Source organism: Cydia strobilella, chromosome 18, assembly GCF_947568885.1.
Source record: "Cydia strobilella chromosome 18, ilCydStro3.1, whole genome shotgun sequence".
Lineage (NCBI taxonomy): Eukaryota > Metazoa > Arthropoda > Insecta > Lepidoptera > Tortricidae > Cydia > Cydia strobilella.
The window spans coordinates 8280537-8297708 of NC_086058.1; the positions used below are offsets into that span (position 1 = coordinate 8280537).

The window sequence follows — 17172 nt, forward strand, 5'->3', positions numbered from 1 at the left end:
TACAGATTATTAAAGCTACTGACTTTAACCTAATCTGAAAATAGTTATGATTCATATCAAACGAGCCACGATAGTATTATATTATACAATTTTCATTTTTTTGCAGAATACGTACCTGTACATCAATATGAAGAACCAAAGATTTCTCTAGACAATAACATGGACCACGCAGATACTGTTTCAAGTAAGTTCTTATAGAAAACCGTTATCTTTTGATTTAATTTATTTGTCTTCCAGTTTCCGTTTTTAGGGTTCCGTACCTCAAAAGAAAAAAAACGGAACCCTTATAGGATCACTTTGTTGTCCGTACCGTACGTCCGTCTGTCAAGACCCTTTATCTCGGGAACGCGTGGAGATATCGAGTTGAAATTAAAACCATAAACTCAGGTCTACAGTCCCTTCAAGCTGTGACAAAATCACTTCTAAGTTAAAGTAAAAAAAGGTACGGCCGTTTATGCCGCAAAATAAAAAAAAGTTAATTTTGTACGGAACCCTCGGGCGAGTCCGACTCGCACTTGGCCGGTTTTTTAGTATTCCGTGCAAAACTTTGTTTTGACCACATACCACCCCCTATAGACCGAGCTTATAGGACGACTCGACACGAGGATGGTGTATAGGTCTTATATAAGATTGCTCGCGCGCCGCTCCGATCAGTTGCGCCCAAGAATACGACCTATTAGCAGTGTGCACGTCTGTACGAAAATAAATCGGAAATAATTGAATTCGTTCGCTAATAATTTATATTGCAGCGTAAAATGGTGTGGCAAGTCATCTAAGACTATTGCATCTAATAACATTCCAGTTAATTGTGAAATTCATTATTTTGTTGAAAATTGTTTTTTGTCCGCGGGATTCATTTTATACTGGTGAATACGGTTGTACTGAGCAGCAACGAAGTATGCCCGTCCCTTTTCGTCAACATGAAAATGCAATGTGCTATCCCTTTCACGGTAACGACTAGTGATGTGAAGGTGATGCTTTCGTCAGTTGCGAAAACTTCGTGCTTTCGTTCGTACCGTATTGTACCATTTAAAAAAATATAAAAGACAACTGGGAGTCTTTTTTATTGATAATAATTAATATGTAGAATCTGTAGTTTTATTTAGTTGGTAGTTTATCTGAGTAGGTACTGTAGGTAGATACCTACTTAGTTTAGTTTTTAGGGTTCCGTACCCAGTGTAAAAACGGGACCCTATTACTAAGACTCCACTGTCTGTCCGTCTGTCACCAGGCTGTATGTCATGAACCGTGATAGTAAGACACTTGAAATTTTCACAGATGATGTATTTCTGTTGCCGCTATAACACCAAATACTAAAAAGTACGGAAGTTGGAGTTACTCAGAAGTACCTTATTTTTTTAACGCTTTTACGAAGTACATACTTTGTAAATCTCATGAATGTAAATTTCCCCACAAAATGTATGCAACACCGAGTATTAAATTTCATACATATTTTCTGGGAACCTTATTAGGTACTTTACGTTTAGAATCTTATATCTTTAATATGCTAAGTATTTTTTTTAGATACATTTATAAAGTACCTACCTAATGAATTATTATATTGTTTTAATATTATGAAGTATTGTTTCTGTAGACTTTATTGATAACAATTTTACCACAATAAATTATGGTACAACTGGTACGTACCACTGCCTGTAATGAACATGTCCCATCCCTACGCTTACACGTGTCGTTTGGAACGACCAATCACAACGCCGTGAGCACCCGTCCCCCGCTTCACTATTTGGTGATTTCAGTCGCGAACAAAATGGCCAATATTAGGCTTCTATAGGCGGTTTTCTGTGGTTTTGACAAACGGAACACTTATGGGATCACTTCGGTCTTAAATGCGTTTTTCTCAGAAACCGTTTGACATAGATACCTAAATTTTGAAACAGTTATAGTAATTACCACCACTAATATTGTGAATAAGTCAAAATCGCTATTTTTTATTTTAGGGGGTAATTTAGGGGGTAGAGAGGGGTAACCTGTTTCTTTATTTTATTTGTAAGAATCGAGTGGGGTACCATTAGAAAGCTTGCAAAAAATTGAGTCGATGGACTGATTTTGACTTCATTTTAGACTGCAGTCGTTTCGATAAAAAATGCATTTAAAGTTGCAAGTTTTCATACAAAAAGATTCTCCTCTGTCCAGGGGATTTTCGCAAAAACTATAGCTAACAGGCAGCTAACCAGCCAGTAACCAACTAAATCGAGTATGGAGACGGCGGGAAAATTATCAGGTTAACCTTATCTTTATTAGTTTTTTAACTGCAGCCTGATCTTTGGTTACTTAGGTTAAGTTACTAGCTTGGATCAGCTTCTTAGACTGGTAATTTTATATTAGGAAGTCGTTTTAGCGAGAAAGATCTTTACTTATAACTTTGGCATTGAAATTAATGACTTATGTGTGTGACACAAAGTTTAATTCAACTTGCTTATTTTTGTGGGTTTTTTCGTTTCTTTGTAATAGTTTACTAAACACATGAGAGAAAAAAAGATCTACAAAATACAACCTTGTTATAATGCAAATAAGCTTTAATTTCGAACGGGCTTTCCAACTAATTTTTAAATTAAGAATTCCGTTCTTCACTGTCGTTTTGTTTTTTTTTACACAATAAAGCAGTTAGTAAGACGTATAGAGATAACAAAGTTATTTAATATTTATTAGAGAGTATCTAATTCGTTGAAACAATATGCATAATATCCCTTTGCATTAAGTACGATGACAGTTCACTATCTGATTAGTCAAATTACTGTCAAGTAAACCTGGATAAAGGTTATATGATGGACAGATAGGAATCTTATACATATTACAAATGAATGGTCATTTATAGGTACAATATGGTACAACACAGTTTCATGGCAATAATGTATGTGCTACTATAAAAGGCGTTTTACCTAATTAAAACGAATTTTATGTAACACCCCAATGAAAACCCATTTTCATGAGTAAAACTAGTTTTCCAAACCGCATCTTCACTAGTTGTAACTCGGATTTTTCAAAACTAATTGTCGCAAAAGTACATGGTGAAACCTAGTTTTGACTTTTCGGGAATACGCATTTTCAATAGGTGAAACTAGTTTTCACGGTGGGTATTCTGCCAGAGATCTGAGCGTCACATTGCGTTCGCGGCTACAGGCAAACTCAAATCATATACGCACCTAAATGTCTCAAGTCTTCTTCGTCTTCTAGATAAAATGTATTTTTTCTTATTGCTACTTTCATATACCTCTTATTAAAAATTTCGGTAAAGGGGTATTTGTAAGAAACGAACCTAAGTGACGAAAACTTACTTTCCATTTCGAGCCGCGTCCAGTCTACAAGTTTCAAATACTATTAATAGGCTGTTATCATAACATGAGGTTTTATACCTACTTACTGTTTTTGACGTATTTAGTTTTTCACGTACGAAGTTGTTATTTGTCATGTTTATTGTCAACTTTGACGTTTATTACATTGATTGTCATTTTGGTGTTTGGTAAATAAAGATGTAAAGAGAGAGTTTCGTAAATATATTATCTTTATGCTTACACAAACCAAATGGACCGTTATTAACAAGATTTTTATCAATCTGAGTTGGTGGTGTGAATGAGGGTTAAGAATCACAGGCAAGTGGCAACCAGTCTACAAAGCCCATTAGCAAAGCAACACTGGATAACAATCCAAGGTAACTAAGGGACTATAGCGACCCGCCCCGGCTTTGCACGGGTTACACTAAACCTTGACAAATTATGCACCTAAACCTTCCTCAAGAATCACTCTATTGATAGGTGAAAACCGCATGAAAATCCGTTCAGTAGTGTTTGCGTTTATCGCGAACATAAGTATATACACACAAACAGACAGACGCGGGGGGACTTTGTTTTATAAGGTGTAGGTAGTGATTATAGGAGTAAACGGCAGTGGGAAGTCATAATCATAGGTGTCTAAAATAATGCTGTCACTGTATTGGTATCGCTTGATTAGAAGATTTTTAAACCCAATACGTCGTAATTACCCAGTCGTCCACTATCGTCTTAAAACCTGTTCGAAATACCTTTCAGCAATGATTACAGCTTTATAGCTAATAAGGACCTGCTGCATTTCATAGTGTTTGAGATATGCTGTAACGTTATTAATTCATTAAGAACGTTGTTGTTATAATATATGATGATCAATTTAAGTAATGGCATCCAATTCCGTCACGAGTAATGACACGAGGACCGAAGCGAAGCTTAGCAACCGGGATTAGTCGGACTCGCGCACCATATATGGTAATATTGTAGGCAATCGTTCATGATTGGCTGCCGCTCAAAGGCCCGTTACTCCTCCGACGACCTTGGTCGACCGCTTGCAGCCATTCTGCGATGTAATTACACCGTACGGGCTGTTGTTACCCGTGGCCGGCGTTCCCAGCATCTGGACATTTCGCCAATTCCCGATTGACGGGAAGTGCCTGCTACATTTCGACGCTTATCAGTCCATCTCCGTGCCTGCGTTGCCTACCGTCGCGCCGTTCGAACGGACAATTAAGAGGCCGTAGTGGATTTTGGAGCAAAAATGTAAAATTGATAGATTTAGTCGTTGAAATTATACACGTTTTGTTACGTAATATCTAAATAACAAGTATTGGTTTCTATTAGCACGTCTTCTCATCTTACCTTTTAATAATGAGGTCGCGAGCGTGCGTCACCGCTAATATATGAAGAGAAGGGGCAGTTTTTAAAAATTCATCAAAAAATTTTGGTGGTAAATTATACAACTTGATGAATAAGAATAGTTTCAGCAAATGTTGTAGATTGTTCAAGTATTAAAAATTACGTTGAAATTAAGTCGATTTTCAGGGAAATTGTCACTTGTTTTGAAGTAATTTCTGGAGAAAATTGATTTCGTTTAACTTTCATTTCCTCGAACTCTAAGTCATATAACATAAATGTAATCTGATAAAGGTAAAGTAAGGAATATGTGTAATACAAATTTACCTTTTTTAGCAGTCCAAGCTTTACGAAATTTACAAATAAGAGCGACAAAATCAGTGCTTTACGCGCGTTTACCTAAACGTCCATCAGAAAAAACATCATTACTAATTTAGTGAGTCTGTTTAAAAAAAAAATGATCTGATAAAAGGTAAGATAAGAAGACGTGCTAATAGAAACCAGTACTTGTTATTTTAATTAGGTAACAAAAAGTGTACAATTTCTCCGACTAAATCTATCAATTTTACATTTTTGCGACTAAAATCGACACCGGCTTCTTAAGGGAAGTGTCGTTTTGCGGATTCCCAAGTTTTAGTTAGGCTGTTCAATAATAGACCCGCGACCCGTAGTTTATTCTTATACATTATTAGTAATAAACCTAATGTTTAAAGTTAATGTTGTTTTAATTAATCCGTTATACTAAGAAAAGTAATAACGCGACAATGCCTAAAATTTAATCCGTCATAACGATGCGTACGATATAAGATGGATTACCTACGCACGGGACACTTGCTACCGTAGTTATGACTGCGGGCTTGGCTAATTTTTTTTCTTGGTCGGCAACTGAAATTCGTCTCTCTCCTAAAGTCATTTCATTGACATCCAATATTATTTTTTAGGTGACAGATTCATACCGAGCGAGAGCGACGCCGGCAGCAACAAATCGTTGATATCGGAGGACAGCAGTGTGCAGTCTATGAACGGAACGCTGTCCGAACAGTATAATAATTCAGTAAGTACAAACATGTAACTATGACGAAATTCGAGCTGTTTGTTAAGGGTCCCCGGCAAGCTCGGTTCTCCATACAAACGTAGTTACGCTCTCGTTTTAAAACGAGTTGCTAGTTTGCTCTGAAACTTTGTACTTACAATAGGATGAGGTATATCTATGTCTGTAATTAGTTTATGTAGCTTCAGATATCATAGTTAAAAAAATACAGCCAATTGAAGTTTTTCATACAAAACTTTTTTTGCTTTCTTGCGTCTCACTCTCTCATTAAGCAAAATGTGAGACGCAAATACACATTGGACCAAGATATTGGACAGATGGAATACCATCCTTACATAAATCTAGTAATCCATTTAACGTAAAGATTATATTAACTAAGACAATTTGAATACAACCGACTTTATTTAGTAACATGTATAATTTGTCACGTTCACGACGCTCAACTCTCGAAGTTCTGAAAACAGAATCAATTTTGTGATATATGTGGTGCGGGAAGTTCGAGGAACAATTAAATAACGTAAATGCTGATTAAAGATTAAAATTTTATTCAATAATCGATTACGTAATTTATAGCTACATAAACAGCAAGGTTGCATTATTACTTACTTATGAACTAACTCATTGCAATAAGAGATCATCGATTTTAGTTGCTAATAGTGACCCGTCCTCCCCTTCCCAGAAAAAAGCCTTTCAATGGCTTAGTAGTTTATCGAATAGCGCCAACGATTAGCTTTCCCTTTGAATTAGCTCCATGCATGAATTTATTTTTATTTTTGGATTCATAATTTATATCGTTGGAACACCGGAAATGATAAAAATACTTTTGTAAACCTTAACATTATTTTATTAAAAAATATTTAAAATGTTGAAAATTTTTGAGTGGTTGAAACGCTCATAATTTTTGGCGCGAATTCGACAGAGCGTGATGACGTCACACGTTGGGCGGCCCAACTGACGTTTGCTACTAATGACACTAATCTGTCGAACGCGTGACGTCACGTGGCGTTTTGAGCGTTTCGCTCACTAGCTTTTCGCTGGCAAATTTTTGTACTTTTTATTTATAATTTTAAGTAATTAAATGGTAATTTAAAAACGGAAATGCATTTGTAACATGATATAACGGTAACAAACATCCGAATAAAACATATTTCGTTCAAATATAAACTTCATGCATGAGGCTAATTGCTTCCCGTTCATTTGACTTAGCTCTAGGAAGGGGTTTCCCTTTCAGAGATACCACTAAAATGAATTCAAAAAATTATGATACCTGTGCTGTCAACGCGCTAGACACCCAGTCCTTCACTTTAAACATAAATAAGCAGTATTTGATTCTATTTTTACGAAGAAAAAGTTGATAATGGCATAAGCGTTATGATTTATAATCGACACCTCTTCAAGAAGTTAGCGCTTAGGAACGGGTATCAGCTTACCCGTATTTTGTAGCGCTTAAAGAAGCCAAATGAAAGGGTTTTAGTTAGCAACGGCTTTGCAAAGCCTTACGAAATACCCCTTCCAAAACCCTCGAAGGGGATACCGGACTGGGCCCTGGTCGATAATGTGTACTCCTCTTAATTTTCTCTGTGAAATGAACAATTTATTTTCTTTGAACCTTTATCAGCTCAATGATATCCTTAAAAAGGGAGATAAGCACTTTCCATTTCTTTCTTTTCTTTTAGGCAATTTAGGCATTCGGCAAATACTGAATGGGCGTTTTTTTATTTCTGTATCCAGAATGAGATATCTTAACCGATTATCGACGGCTTGTTACGAGTAGACTTGATAGGCGTTTATGAATAATGCCAGTAGCGTTTTGTCCGTTTGAGTTAACTCGGGATTGTTTGCAGTTCGGCGACAGCCTGCGCTTCAACTCGTTGGGGTCGCTGGGGCTGCCGTACGGGCTGCGTGGCGGCGTGTCGGCGCGCTCGCTGAGCTCGGCGGCCGGCGCGCACGACGACGAGCTGCCCGGCGCGCAGCCGCGCCTCATGGAGTCCATCGTCAGCCAGGGCAAGACCTACCTCGTCACGCTCAACCGGAGGATCGGCAGCGTGAGTATATACTACACCGTAGCGTCGGCGCGCTCGCTATTATTCCCTCCTCGAGAGACTCGAACAAAACAATAAGACAAGAACCATATCTTTCTTCAAGCAATTCAGAACCTTTTTGGCCGCTCTGTTCTATCTTTCTAGATAAAGTTAGACGACTGAATTTTTAGTGACCAAGAGGGCATAATATAATTCCGAATTAAAGTTCCTTAATGTTGACACAAACAAACACAGTCACTCATCAATCATAAATATTATAATATATAAGAATGACTTGGCAATCATTATGTAGTCTTGTGCTCCTGAAGGCTAGTTCGTTGGAGTAAGGTTTCTAGTGCCCCCAAGGATGATTCCTTGTAAGCCTGTAGGGTTGGCAACGCGCGTGTAACTCCACTATAGTTGGCGGTGGCTGCTTAATATCAGGCGGTCCTTGATTGTCACTGTCGTTTGTCACTGTCGTGGTATAAAAAAACTTTTTGGACAGCGAGCTTTTTCCGTGTTGCAAATTTGATACTTAATAAAATATGAATTCTCTTATACAGGGTAACTATGGGCACGTGTTCAAGGGCGTGATGGAGTGCGACAACCAGGAGTCGGACCGCAAGGAGGTGGCGGTGAAGAAGCTCACGCGCAACGCCGCCGAGCGCAACTCCACGCTCTACGAGGACTTCAAGAACGAGCTAGAGATCATGAAGGTAATTGTGGACTTATTGTTATTTCTCTGATTTCAATATTAAAATTTCCAAGTTTTCGTTGTAATATTACGTTTTAGGTTTGTTTAATAAACCAATATGCAATTCAGATTTGGTTAGGTCAGTGGTCGGTAAACTTTTCAAGAGAGGAGCTAATCGCAAACGAACCGATCCACAAAAGTTAATTTCAGTTGTCTAAATCCTGTGTTCGTTTTTAGGTGTCTTGAAGTATCAGGTCTGGTTGGTGACCTCTGGGTTAGGTAACTAGGTGACGAGTTATTAAAAAATTGAATGAATTAAATAGTAACCCTATAATAAACAAGCGATATTAAAAGCACGTTTCCCTTTCAGTCACTGGTTCACGTGAACATCGTGGAGATCCTCGGCTACTCTTGGGCGGGCGGCGACGTGCTCATCGTCATGGAGTACCTGGAGGAGGGCTCGCTCAACTACTACCTCAAGTTCCAGGGCGACAAGCTGCGCACCGCGCACCTGCTCAAGTACTGCCTCGACATCGCGTCTGTGAGTACTAGGACAACCTTTATTTTAATTATTAACACATTCATAATTCCAATTCAAAAACGTATGATTGTGTCACGACATTCTATTTATTCTATTTGCCCTCCTCGCAGATGTGTTTTATAATGATAATCACATTTCGCGCACGGCAATAGTGATATGTTGAATTACGTGGGACAAAAGTTTGAAAAGAAATCAATTTTATATTGCACATTATGGGCGGACGCGAGTGTTTAGTAGGGAAAACGACTTGAGTGGAGTATTTGCCTTCCTTCCTTTCGTCACTTTTATTTTTACAAATTTCCATTGAGCCTTAGTAGCGCTTTTCGCTTCACAGCTTAACGGTCTTCGATTCTTTGAGCTATCCACAGCACAACCCTAACCTAATTACTATTTCAACAATACTGCCAGTCAAACTAAAGAACGATCTTTTTTAGGGAATGGACCACGTGTCATCAAAAGGAATCGTGCACCGCGACCTGGCGACGCGCAACATCCTCGTGGTGAACAAGTACCACGTGAAGATCTCCGACTTCGGGCTCGCGCGGATCCTGCCGAGGGAGGAGGATAACTACCGACTCAAGACGCTGAGGCTTCTGCCCGTCAACTGGTCAGTGTCAAGTGGAAATTACTACGAAATGATTAATGATCTTACGTAGAAGGACAGTACGGTGAATCGGCACCGAAATACACTTTTGCATTGTTTATAAACACTTGCTAAAGCCATTTTGATCCAGCGGTTCAGTTCTTATTACGTATCCGTGTTATTTTGGTATTTGTACAGTAACAGACTGAAAAAAATTAATTAAATTTCTAGCGAATGCACTGCCGTTGCACGGGCCGTTGACTGTATTCTTGTAATCTTCAAGTGACATATATTAGTAGTTAAAATTGAATAAATTTCTGATTTATATAGGTACGCCCCCGAGTCTGCCGTGAAGCCGTACAGCTTCTCGACGAAGAGCGACGTCTGGTCTTACGGCGTGACGGCGTGGGAGATATTCACGCGCGCGGCCGTCGAAGTGCCCAAGTTTGACGACGAGCGCCCCCTGGAGAGAGCCTCGTGGTGAGTCCAATAGACGAGTTTATTGTTCCTGTAGGTTACCTATGAAGAGCGACGTGTGTTCGTACGACGTGACGGCGTGGGAGATATTCACGCGCGCGGCCGTCGAAGTGCCCAAGTTTGACGACGAGCGCCCCCTGGAGAGAGCCTCGTGGTGAGTCCAATAGACGAGTTTATTGTTCCTGTAGGTTACCTATGAAGAGCGACGTGTGTTCGTACGACGTGACGGCGTGGGAGATATTCACGCGCGCGGCCGTCGAAGTGCCCAAGTTTGACGACGAGCGCCCCCTGGAGAGAGCCTCGTGGTGAGTCCAATAGACGAGTTTATTGTTCCTGTAGGTTACCTATGAAGAGCGACGTGTGTTCGTACGACGTGACGGCGTGGGAGATATTCACGCGCGCGGCCGTCGAAGTGCCCAAGTTTGACGACGAGCGCCCCCTGGAGAGAGCCTCGTGGTGAGTCCAATAGACGAGTTTATTGTTCCTGTAGGTTACCTATGAAGAGCGACGTGTGTTCGTACGACGTGACGGCGTGGGAGATATTCACGCGCGCTGCCGTCGAAGTGCCCAAGTTTCGTGAGTTCACGAGCCGAATTGTTCATGTAGGTAGGTGTGTCCGTCCGGTGTGACGCAGCCGTGTAAGTTCTTAAGTTTGATGACAAGTGCCCCCAGAGAGGCGAGCACTACAGGGACCGGCCCGCTATCCCTTATCGGGGTTTTATAAGGGTATTGCATAAGGCTTAACTCACCATACCCTTTGCCAGACGAAACCCTTTGTTTTGGTTTTAAAAACCCTTATATAAAGCTACCACATTTGAGTAATCGGTAGCCCAAATACCCTTACAAAACCCTTATCATCCGCTCACCAACACCTTGCATATTGCTTATAAGGGTTAGCCTTATAAAGGGCTTCCCTTTTAGCATATAAGCGTGCTAATTTAAGTCGTCTACCTTGTTTATAAAGCACACATTACTTCGAATCCGAGCGATCGTCGGCGGCGATGGCGGCGTTCTTTGACTAGACACGTATTTTCTTTCCTTTTCATACACTACCGTAGATATATATTAATCCTCTCTCTTTCACGCAAAGGGAAACCTTTATAAAAAGCGCTTAAAGATAAGGGTAACCCTTATAAGGAGCTAGCCTTATTTTTGGTTAGCTGTTCGGTAAGGGTTAGTCAAAGGTAAGGGTATGAATGGGCTTGCAGTTCAATAGGGAAAGTCTTTCAATGTGTTGGCCGTGTTTAAGTGTCGCCCATTGAAAGGGTTTTATCGCGGAAAGGGTTGTCCGGTCCCTGGTCCACTAGCTGACTTTATTGTTCATGAACGCCCCGGAGTCGGCTATGATTTGCGACGTCGTGTGGTCGTACGGCGTGACGATGTGGAAAATATGCACTAGAGCCTTCTGGATAGTGAGTGCAATGGTTTATGTGGGGTCCCTTTGTTTGACATAATTATTGAAAGTCATAATGTAATAAGTCATAATTGTCATATTATCATTAGTCATAATTCTGAAACGTTATCTTATACCCGTTAACCTGTTTGTTTTATGGCAATCCTGAAAAGTTACGCGTTTCTGAGAAAAACTAAATTATGACTAACGAAAATGTGGACAAACAACACATTATGACTTAAAACTTTATGGGAAACAATAGTTCGGTGCTGAGTTCACCGTGTTCACATGTAAGGAAGTGTCTGAGGTGATCCGTCACATGACGCGAGGAAAGTCACCGGGGCACGATGGGCTCAGTATTGAGCATCTGCAGGCCGCTGGAGTACACTTACCCAGAGTGCTAACAATGCTGTTTTCGCTGTGTATTTCTCATGCATATTTGCCCGAAGAAATGTTGAGAACAATCGTCGTGCCGATAATTAAAAATAAAACCGGGGACCTGTCAGACGCAGGTAACTATAGGCCCATCTCATTGGCTACAATAACAGCTAAAGTACTTGATGGTGTGCTGGACTTGCGACTTGGTAGATATCTAAAGTTACATGATGGGCAGTTTGGTTTTAGAGCAGGATTATCTACTGAGGCCGCCATTTTAAGTCTAAAGCACACCGTCAAGTATTACACAGAGAGGAACACGCCTGTATATGCGTGCTTCCTCGAGCTGTCTAAAGCCTTTGACATGGTGTCATATGGTGTCCTGTGGGATAAACTAGCTTCAAACAGGGTCCCACGTGAAATAATAGATATTTTTAAATATTGGTACGGCAACCAGACCAATACGGTTAGATGGGGGGTAGCACAGTCGGAAGCATATAGGTTGGAATGCGGAGTGAGGCAGGGGGGCTTAACCTCACCGAAGCTTTTCAACTTATATGTTAACGGACTGATAGAGGAGCTCAGCAGAATGCCGGTGGGGTGTTATGTCGACGGCGTTAGCGTGAACAACATAAGCTACGCCGACGATATGGTGCTGCTGTCCCCCTCTGTCAGTGCACTCAGGAAAATGCTGAGTGTCTGTGAGGCCTACGCCGAAACTCACGGTCTTGTATACAACTCCAAAAAGAGCGAAGTCTTAGTCTTCAGGTCAAAGAAAATGAACCCTAAGCATGTGCCTTCTATAGCTTTGAATGGTAATGATCTACGAAGGGTGTCACAGTTTAAATATCTCGGGCACTATCTGACAGAAGACCTCAAAGACGATCTCGATTTGGAGAGGGAACGAAGAGCATTAGCGGTCAGAAGCAATATGTTGGCTCGTAGGTTTACCCGTTGTTCAAAACAAGTTAAAATCACCCTTTTTAAGGCGTTCTGCCAAGTATTTTACACGGGTAGCCTATGGGTCAACTACACGCTGAAAGCCTATAATGCTCTCCGTATCCAGTATAATGATGCCTTCAGAATCCTGTTGAGGTTGCCACGGTTCTGTAGCGCGTCAGGAATGTTTGCCGAGGCGCGTACCGACGACTTTTATGCGATCAGGCGAAAGCGGGTCGCATCTATCCTAAATCGCATCCGACGCAGCGACAACGGGATACTGAAGGTCATCGCCGATAGACCTGATAGTTCCATCCTGTGTGCATGGGTCAAAACCATTAAGTAGGCATATATCGACATTTGTTATGCGTGTATCTGTTGCTCTTTTGACATGAAATCATTATTTATATGAATTTAAATTAAGAGAAAATGGTAAATTTTTGACATTCTAATTATTATTCTAGTCTATATTATTTTGAATCTGACATATTAATTATTTAAATTTATTGGATTTTGATTTTATTGTTAAAAGTTTTGTTTTTATTTTTAATGTATTTACTTACACATAGGTATAACGATGGTACTAACAATATTGTATGGAATTTTAAATGTTCTGAAATAAAGATATTTTATTTTTTTTATTTTTTTTAATAGAGACCCGGTTTATGAAGGTGCGCACATAATCGGTGGTAAAGTAATACTGCGACATTAACAGTGCAACAGGTGGTCGTAACTGTGATTCAACATATCTACACTAGTTCGCTATCCTGGCCTGACCTTGTACAATATTTATGAAGTTTCATCCAAATTGATATTACCCTCCAGTGTTTGAAAACAAAATAAATATTAAGGCATTTTTCTAAAAAAAAAAAAACAAGTTACAAAAATAAGACTAAATTCCGTATAAATTTTAAAAATCGATCTTCAAATTAATATTTTTTCATAATTTTTCTGTAATGAATTACGTTTGAATTATTTGACGCTTACGTAGAGTAGTACCGCATTAGTATTGCAGCGTTGTTCATAATAGCGTAAGCCCCGACCGCCATTTTAATTAACGAGACTTAATTCTAAAAAATGTCATCTAACACTATCATAACGTAAATATTAGGGACATAAACCTACCTGGCATTCTATTACATAATTGTTATCTTGTTTATTAATACAACTTTAGTTAAGTTAATTTTGTCACTACAAAATGTTCATAAACTTTAATAGAATAGCCACTAGAGCTTACAATATCGCTACTTTATGATAACGGGATTTATAATATCATTTTCACGCTTAACGTGACCTAATAAAGTCTCATTTAATAGGATTATGCATATTAACTATAATAAAGATATGAAATCAAATAACTTTAAATATAAGCTTACTATGTAAACGATGTAATACAGTTATTGGTTATCGTTTTATGACATTGCATTTGCTCTTGCAATATGCTGTCACTGGGAGTGTAGGATACCAACTTCCAAGGTTCTAAATAGTCTTAACGCGCCGTAGTTAAATAACAATAAAAGTTATCCATGAGTTCGATCAAAAATTCTATCGAACGAAAGTTGTTTAATCAGGTTTCGCATCGATAAAGTTAATAGAGAAAGGCCTCAAGATTGCAATTCATATTTTTGGCAATCATATTGTGATCTAAAAAGCGATATGATTTTTCAAAAACTGCTGGCTGAACGCACTGCACCTTAAGACATCGACTGAGCATATCTCGTTTTATGAATGAATAAATGAATGAATATTCTTTATTTCAGACCCGGTCCATATACATTTGAATTATAACATTAGTTAACAGCTTAACATTAATATTAAATGATATAATGGCATCATATAGAAATCCAAATCTTTTATGCAAAGTACAATGAAATTTTTCTGTTTGGCTCAGTTTCCCCAACCCGAAAGACTGCCCCTGGGAGCTATACGAGCACCTTATGAAGATCTGTTGGAAGCTCGACCCCAAGCAGCGACCGACGTTCATCAACCTCGTGCACACTTGCAAGCGCTTCATGGAGGAGTACAAATGAGGTACTGCGTCATAGCTGCGCCGAAAGGTAAAGATTAAACCCTAAACGGGTCGCCTATTGCGATTATTATATGACAAATTTTGCCTCACTTGCCATTGAAAGATCGTTTGGTGTTCTTATTTTGAGTGTACGGGATTAAACGTGCAATTATATATATAGGTTTTTTTCAATCATATAAGCGCTCTAATTCTATATTTTAACATAACACATTAAATCATCTTTTGGTTTGTTACATTCTGTTCCGAAGTCGTTAAGGTCAGTCTTCAAATGCTTGCCTACTCGTAATCAGAAATGATAATTTTGAATGAAACGTCGTCTTATAGTCTAACTAAAGGACAAGTAGGAAGAGTTGTTGCTAACAAAAAAGACACAGCAACAGAACAGCAGCAGCTCAAGCATGTCTGCTGCAAATTAATCGAACCGAAAATAAACCGAAATTATAGTGTTCGTTTACGATTTTGATTACGATATATTATATTACACAGATTTTGTAATTCGAAAATAACGTATTCTGATAATGTAGTCGCTTAATAACAATACATGCACCTTATGGTTCATGTTATTTTGTCTCTTTTATGAATGACTAAACGGGTAAATCATCTAAGATGATTATAAAGATGATTCATCTTTATCATGTATAATGTTACGTTGTATTAAATATATATTGTAATAACGACGCACGCGTGCTCTAAGTTATACATTTTTATAAGTAATTAATTAATGATCATTTATTGTGGTTCCTGAAAGCATTTTCATCTGTATCTTTTTCATAGTTTCATTTTATACTTTTTATAGTCTTATTTATTTATAAGTGATTTTACTCATATTGTTTTATTGATTTAATGAGAGAAAGTTGGTGAGAAAATGGTGGCAATATAATTTTAATGTTTTATAAGATCTAATTGTTAACATAATTTTAATATTTGACTCTAGGTATGTAGTTTATGGGTTGATGGCTTAGTGCTTTTGCTGCTTTCAATATTGGTAAAGGTAAAAAAAAAATTAATCGCACTTATGCCTTGATTCAGTGCGCAGAGTACCCTGTTTTTTGGCCTCTTACTTACTATTTCCACTTTTCCACGTAAAATGGAATAATGCAAGCCAAGAGGTCTAATAATTCATAATAAGCAACGAAAAAGAGCTTTCGTTTTCCATCACATTGTCACCTTTATCTATTTTCATTGGAAGGTGGAAGTATTAAATGTCCAAAGCCAACAACCGGACTGCGTTTGCCAAGTTTCATGTGTAGTCTTAGGGATTTTAAACAAACTTTTACTGCACTCGTGTGTAATTGTTCTGTATTTATAAATTTAATAGGTTAGGTATCTACAAATGAAAATTGGCAACCAGAATGGAGATTACTGTTTTATTATACTAATAAACAAACAGCAAAAAAACACCAAATGCGCAAACATAGTAGCGTATACTTTGGTGTAATATCAAATGAAAGCGCCACGAGAAATGAAATAGAATTCCCTGATGCATCGAATGAGGACGGATGTCTGTCAATTTATTCATGATTCCTCTAGGGAACCCTATGCCTATCTCAAATCGAATTTTGCATCTATGTTCCATGGCTGTAATATAGTGTTGAAGCAGCAGAAAGTATCTAAAATTAACCGGAAATGTTTGCTAAAGAGCTTGGATACTGTACAAATTATGTAATTATTGAACTATTAAGAGTACGTTAATTATAAAATATGCAATTTATGTTTTGAGAAACTTATTATAGACTAGAGCCCCATACATGGAAAAAATAACAACCGGTATGTTTTTAACGGTAAATGAAATGATATTTAAATATGTTCTGGAAATCATTTAGAATGAAGGGTTATTCCAAAATCCGCGGAGGTTGTCTGCAAGTGCATGTGTCTTAAATGTTGATGAAGAAAGTATGCTAACACGATTCATTAATAAACCTGCGACTTTCTAGTTTATGAATAGTTTCTTAATTAAGTACTATTAAATTTTGCTAGTCCAATTGTACTAGACAAATCTCTGCAGTCATCGTAAGAATAATTTTAACCACATTTTATCCTCATAGCGTGATCAGTCTGAATTCTCATTTCCTAAGAAAACAATCTTTACTTTGTGTGTCATATAACTCATATATTCATAAACATGTACAGACGAGTTCAAAAACATCTTTACAAGCCAACGTTATAAAATAGTTATTTACGATACAAGTGCGGAAAAGAGGAAATTCGAAACGAGTGGCGATAAATTAAAACACGACCGCAGGGAGTGTTTTAAATCCACACGAGTTGCGACACTTTCGACATATGCACGAAACGTGCTCTTTACGCACTAGGGCGAGAAAGTAGCACCATATGTACTGTAATAGTACATTTCGATGCTAGTGCGGAAAGTATGTCATTACTTCACGAGTACCGAGAATGACATATTCGCACGTGTATCGAACGACGTTTTT

The 17172-nt window shown here is 38.5% G+C and overlaps 1 protein-coding gene across 1 annotated transcript in view; it reads left to right on the top strand.

Annotated features, from left to right (window-relative positions):
• The window catches only part of LOC134749392 (tyrosine-protein kinase hopscotch), a 41029-nt gene extending 24070 nt beyond the window's left edge, over positions 1–16959 (top strand). Inside the window, exons 15-22 of the mRNA XM_063684311.1 lie at positions 107–184; positions 5579–5691; positions 7533–7733; positions 8273–8425; positions 8774–8944; positions 9379–9551; positions 9858–10007; positions 14603–16959. Coding sequence (XP_063540381.1) covers positions 107–184; positions 5579–5691; positions 7533–7733; positions 8273–8425; positions 8774–8944; positions 9379–9551; positions 9858–10007; positions 14603–14741 — 1178 coding nt within the window. The 3' untranslated portion in view covers positions 14742–16959. The remainder of the gene's footprint in view (positions 1–106; positions 185–5578; positions 5692–7532; positions 7734–8272; positions 8426–8773; positions 8945–9378; positions 9552–9857; positions 10008–14602) is intronic.
• The last annotated feature ends 213 nt before the right edge of the window (positions 16960–17172 follow it).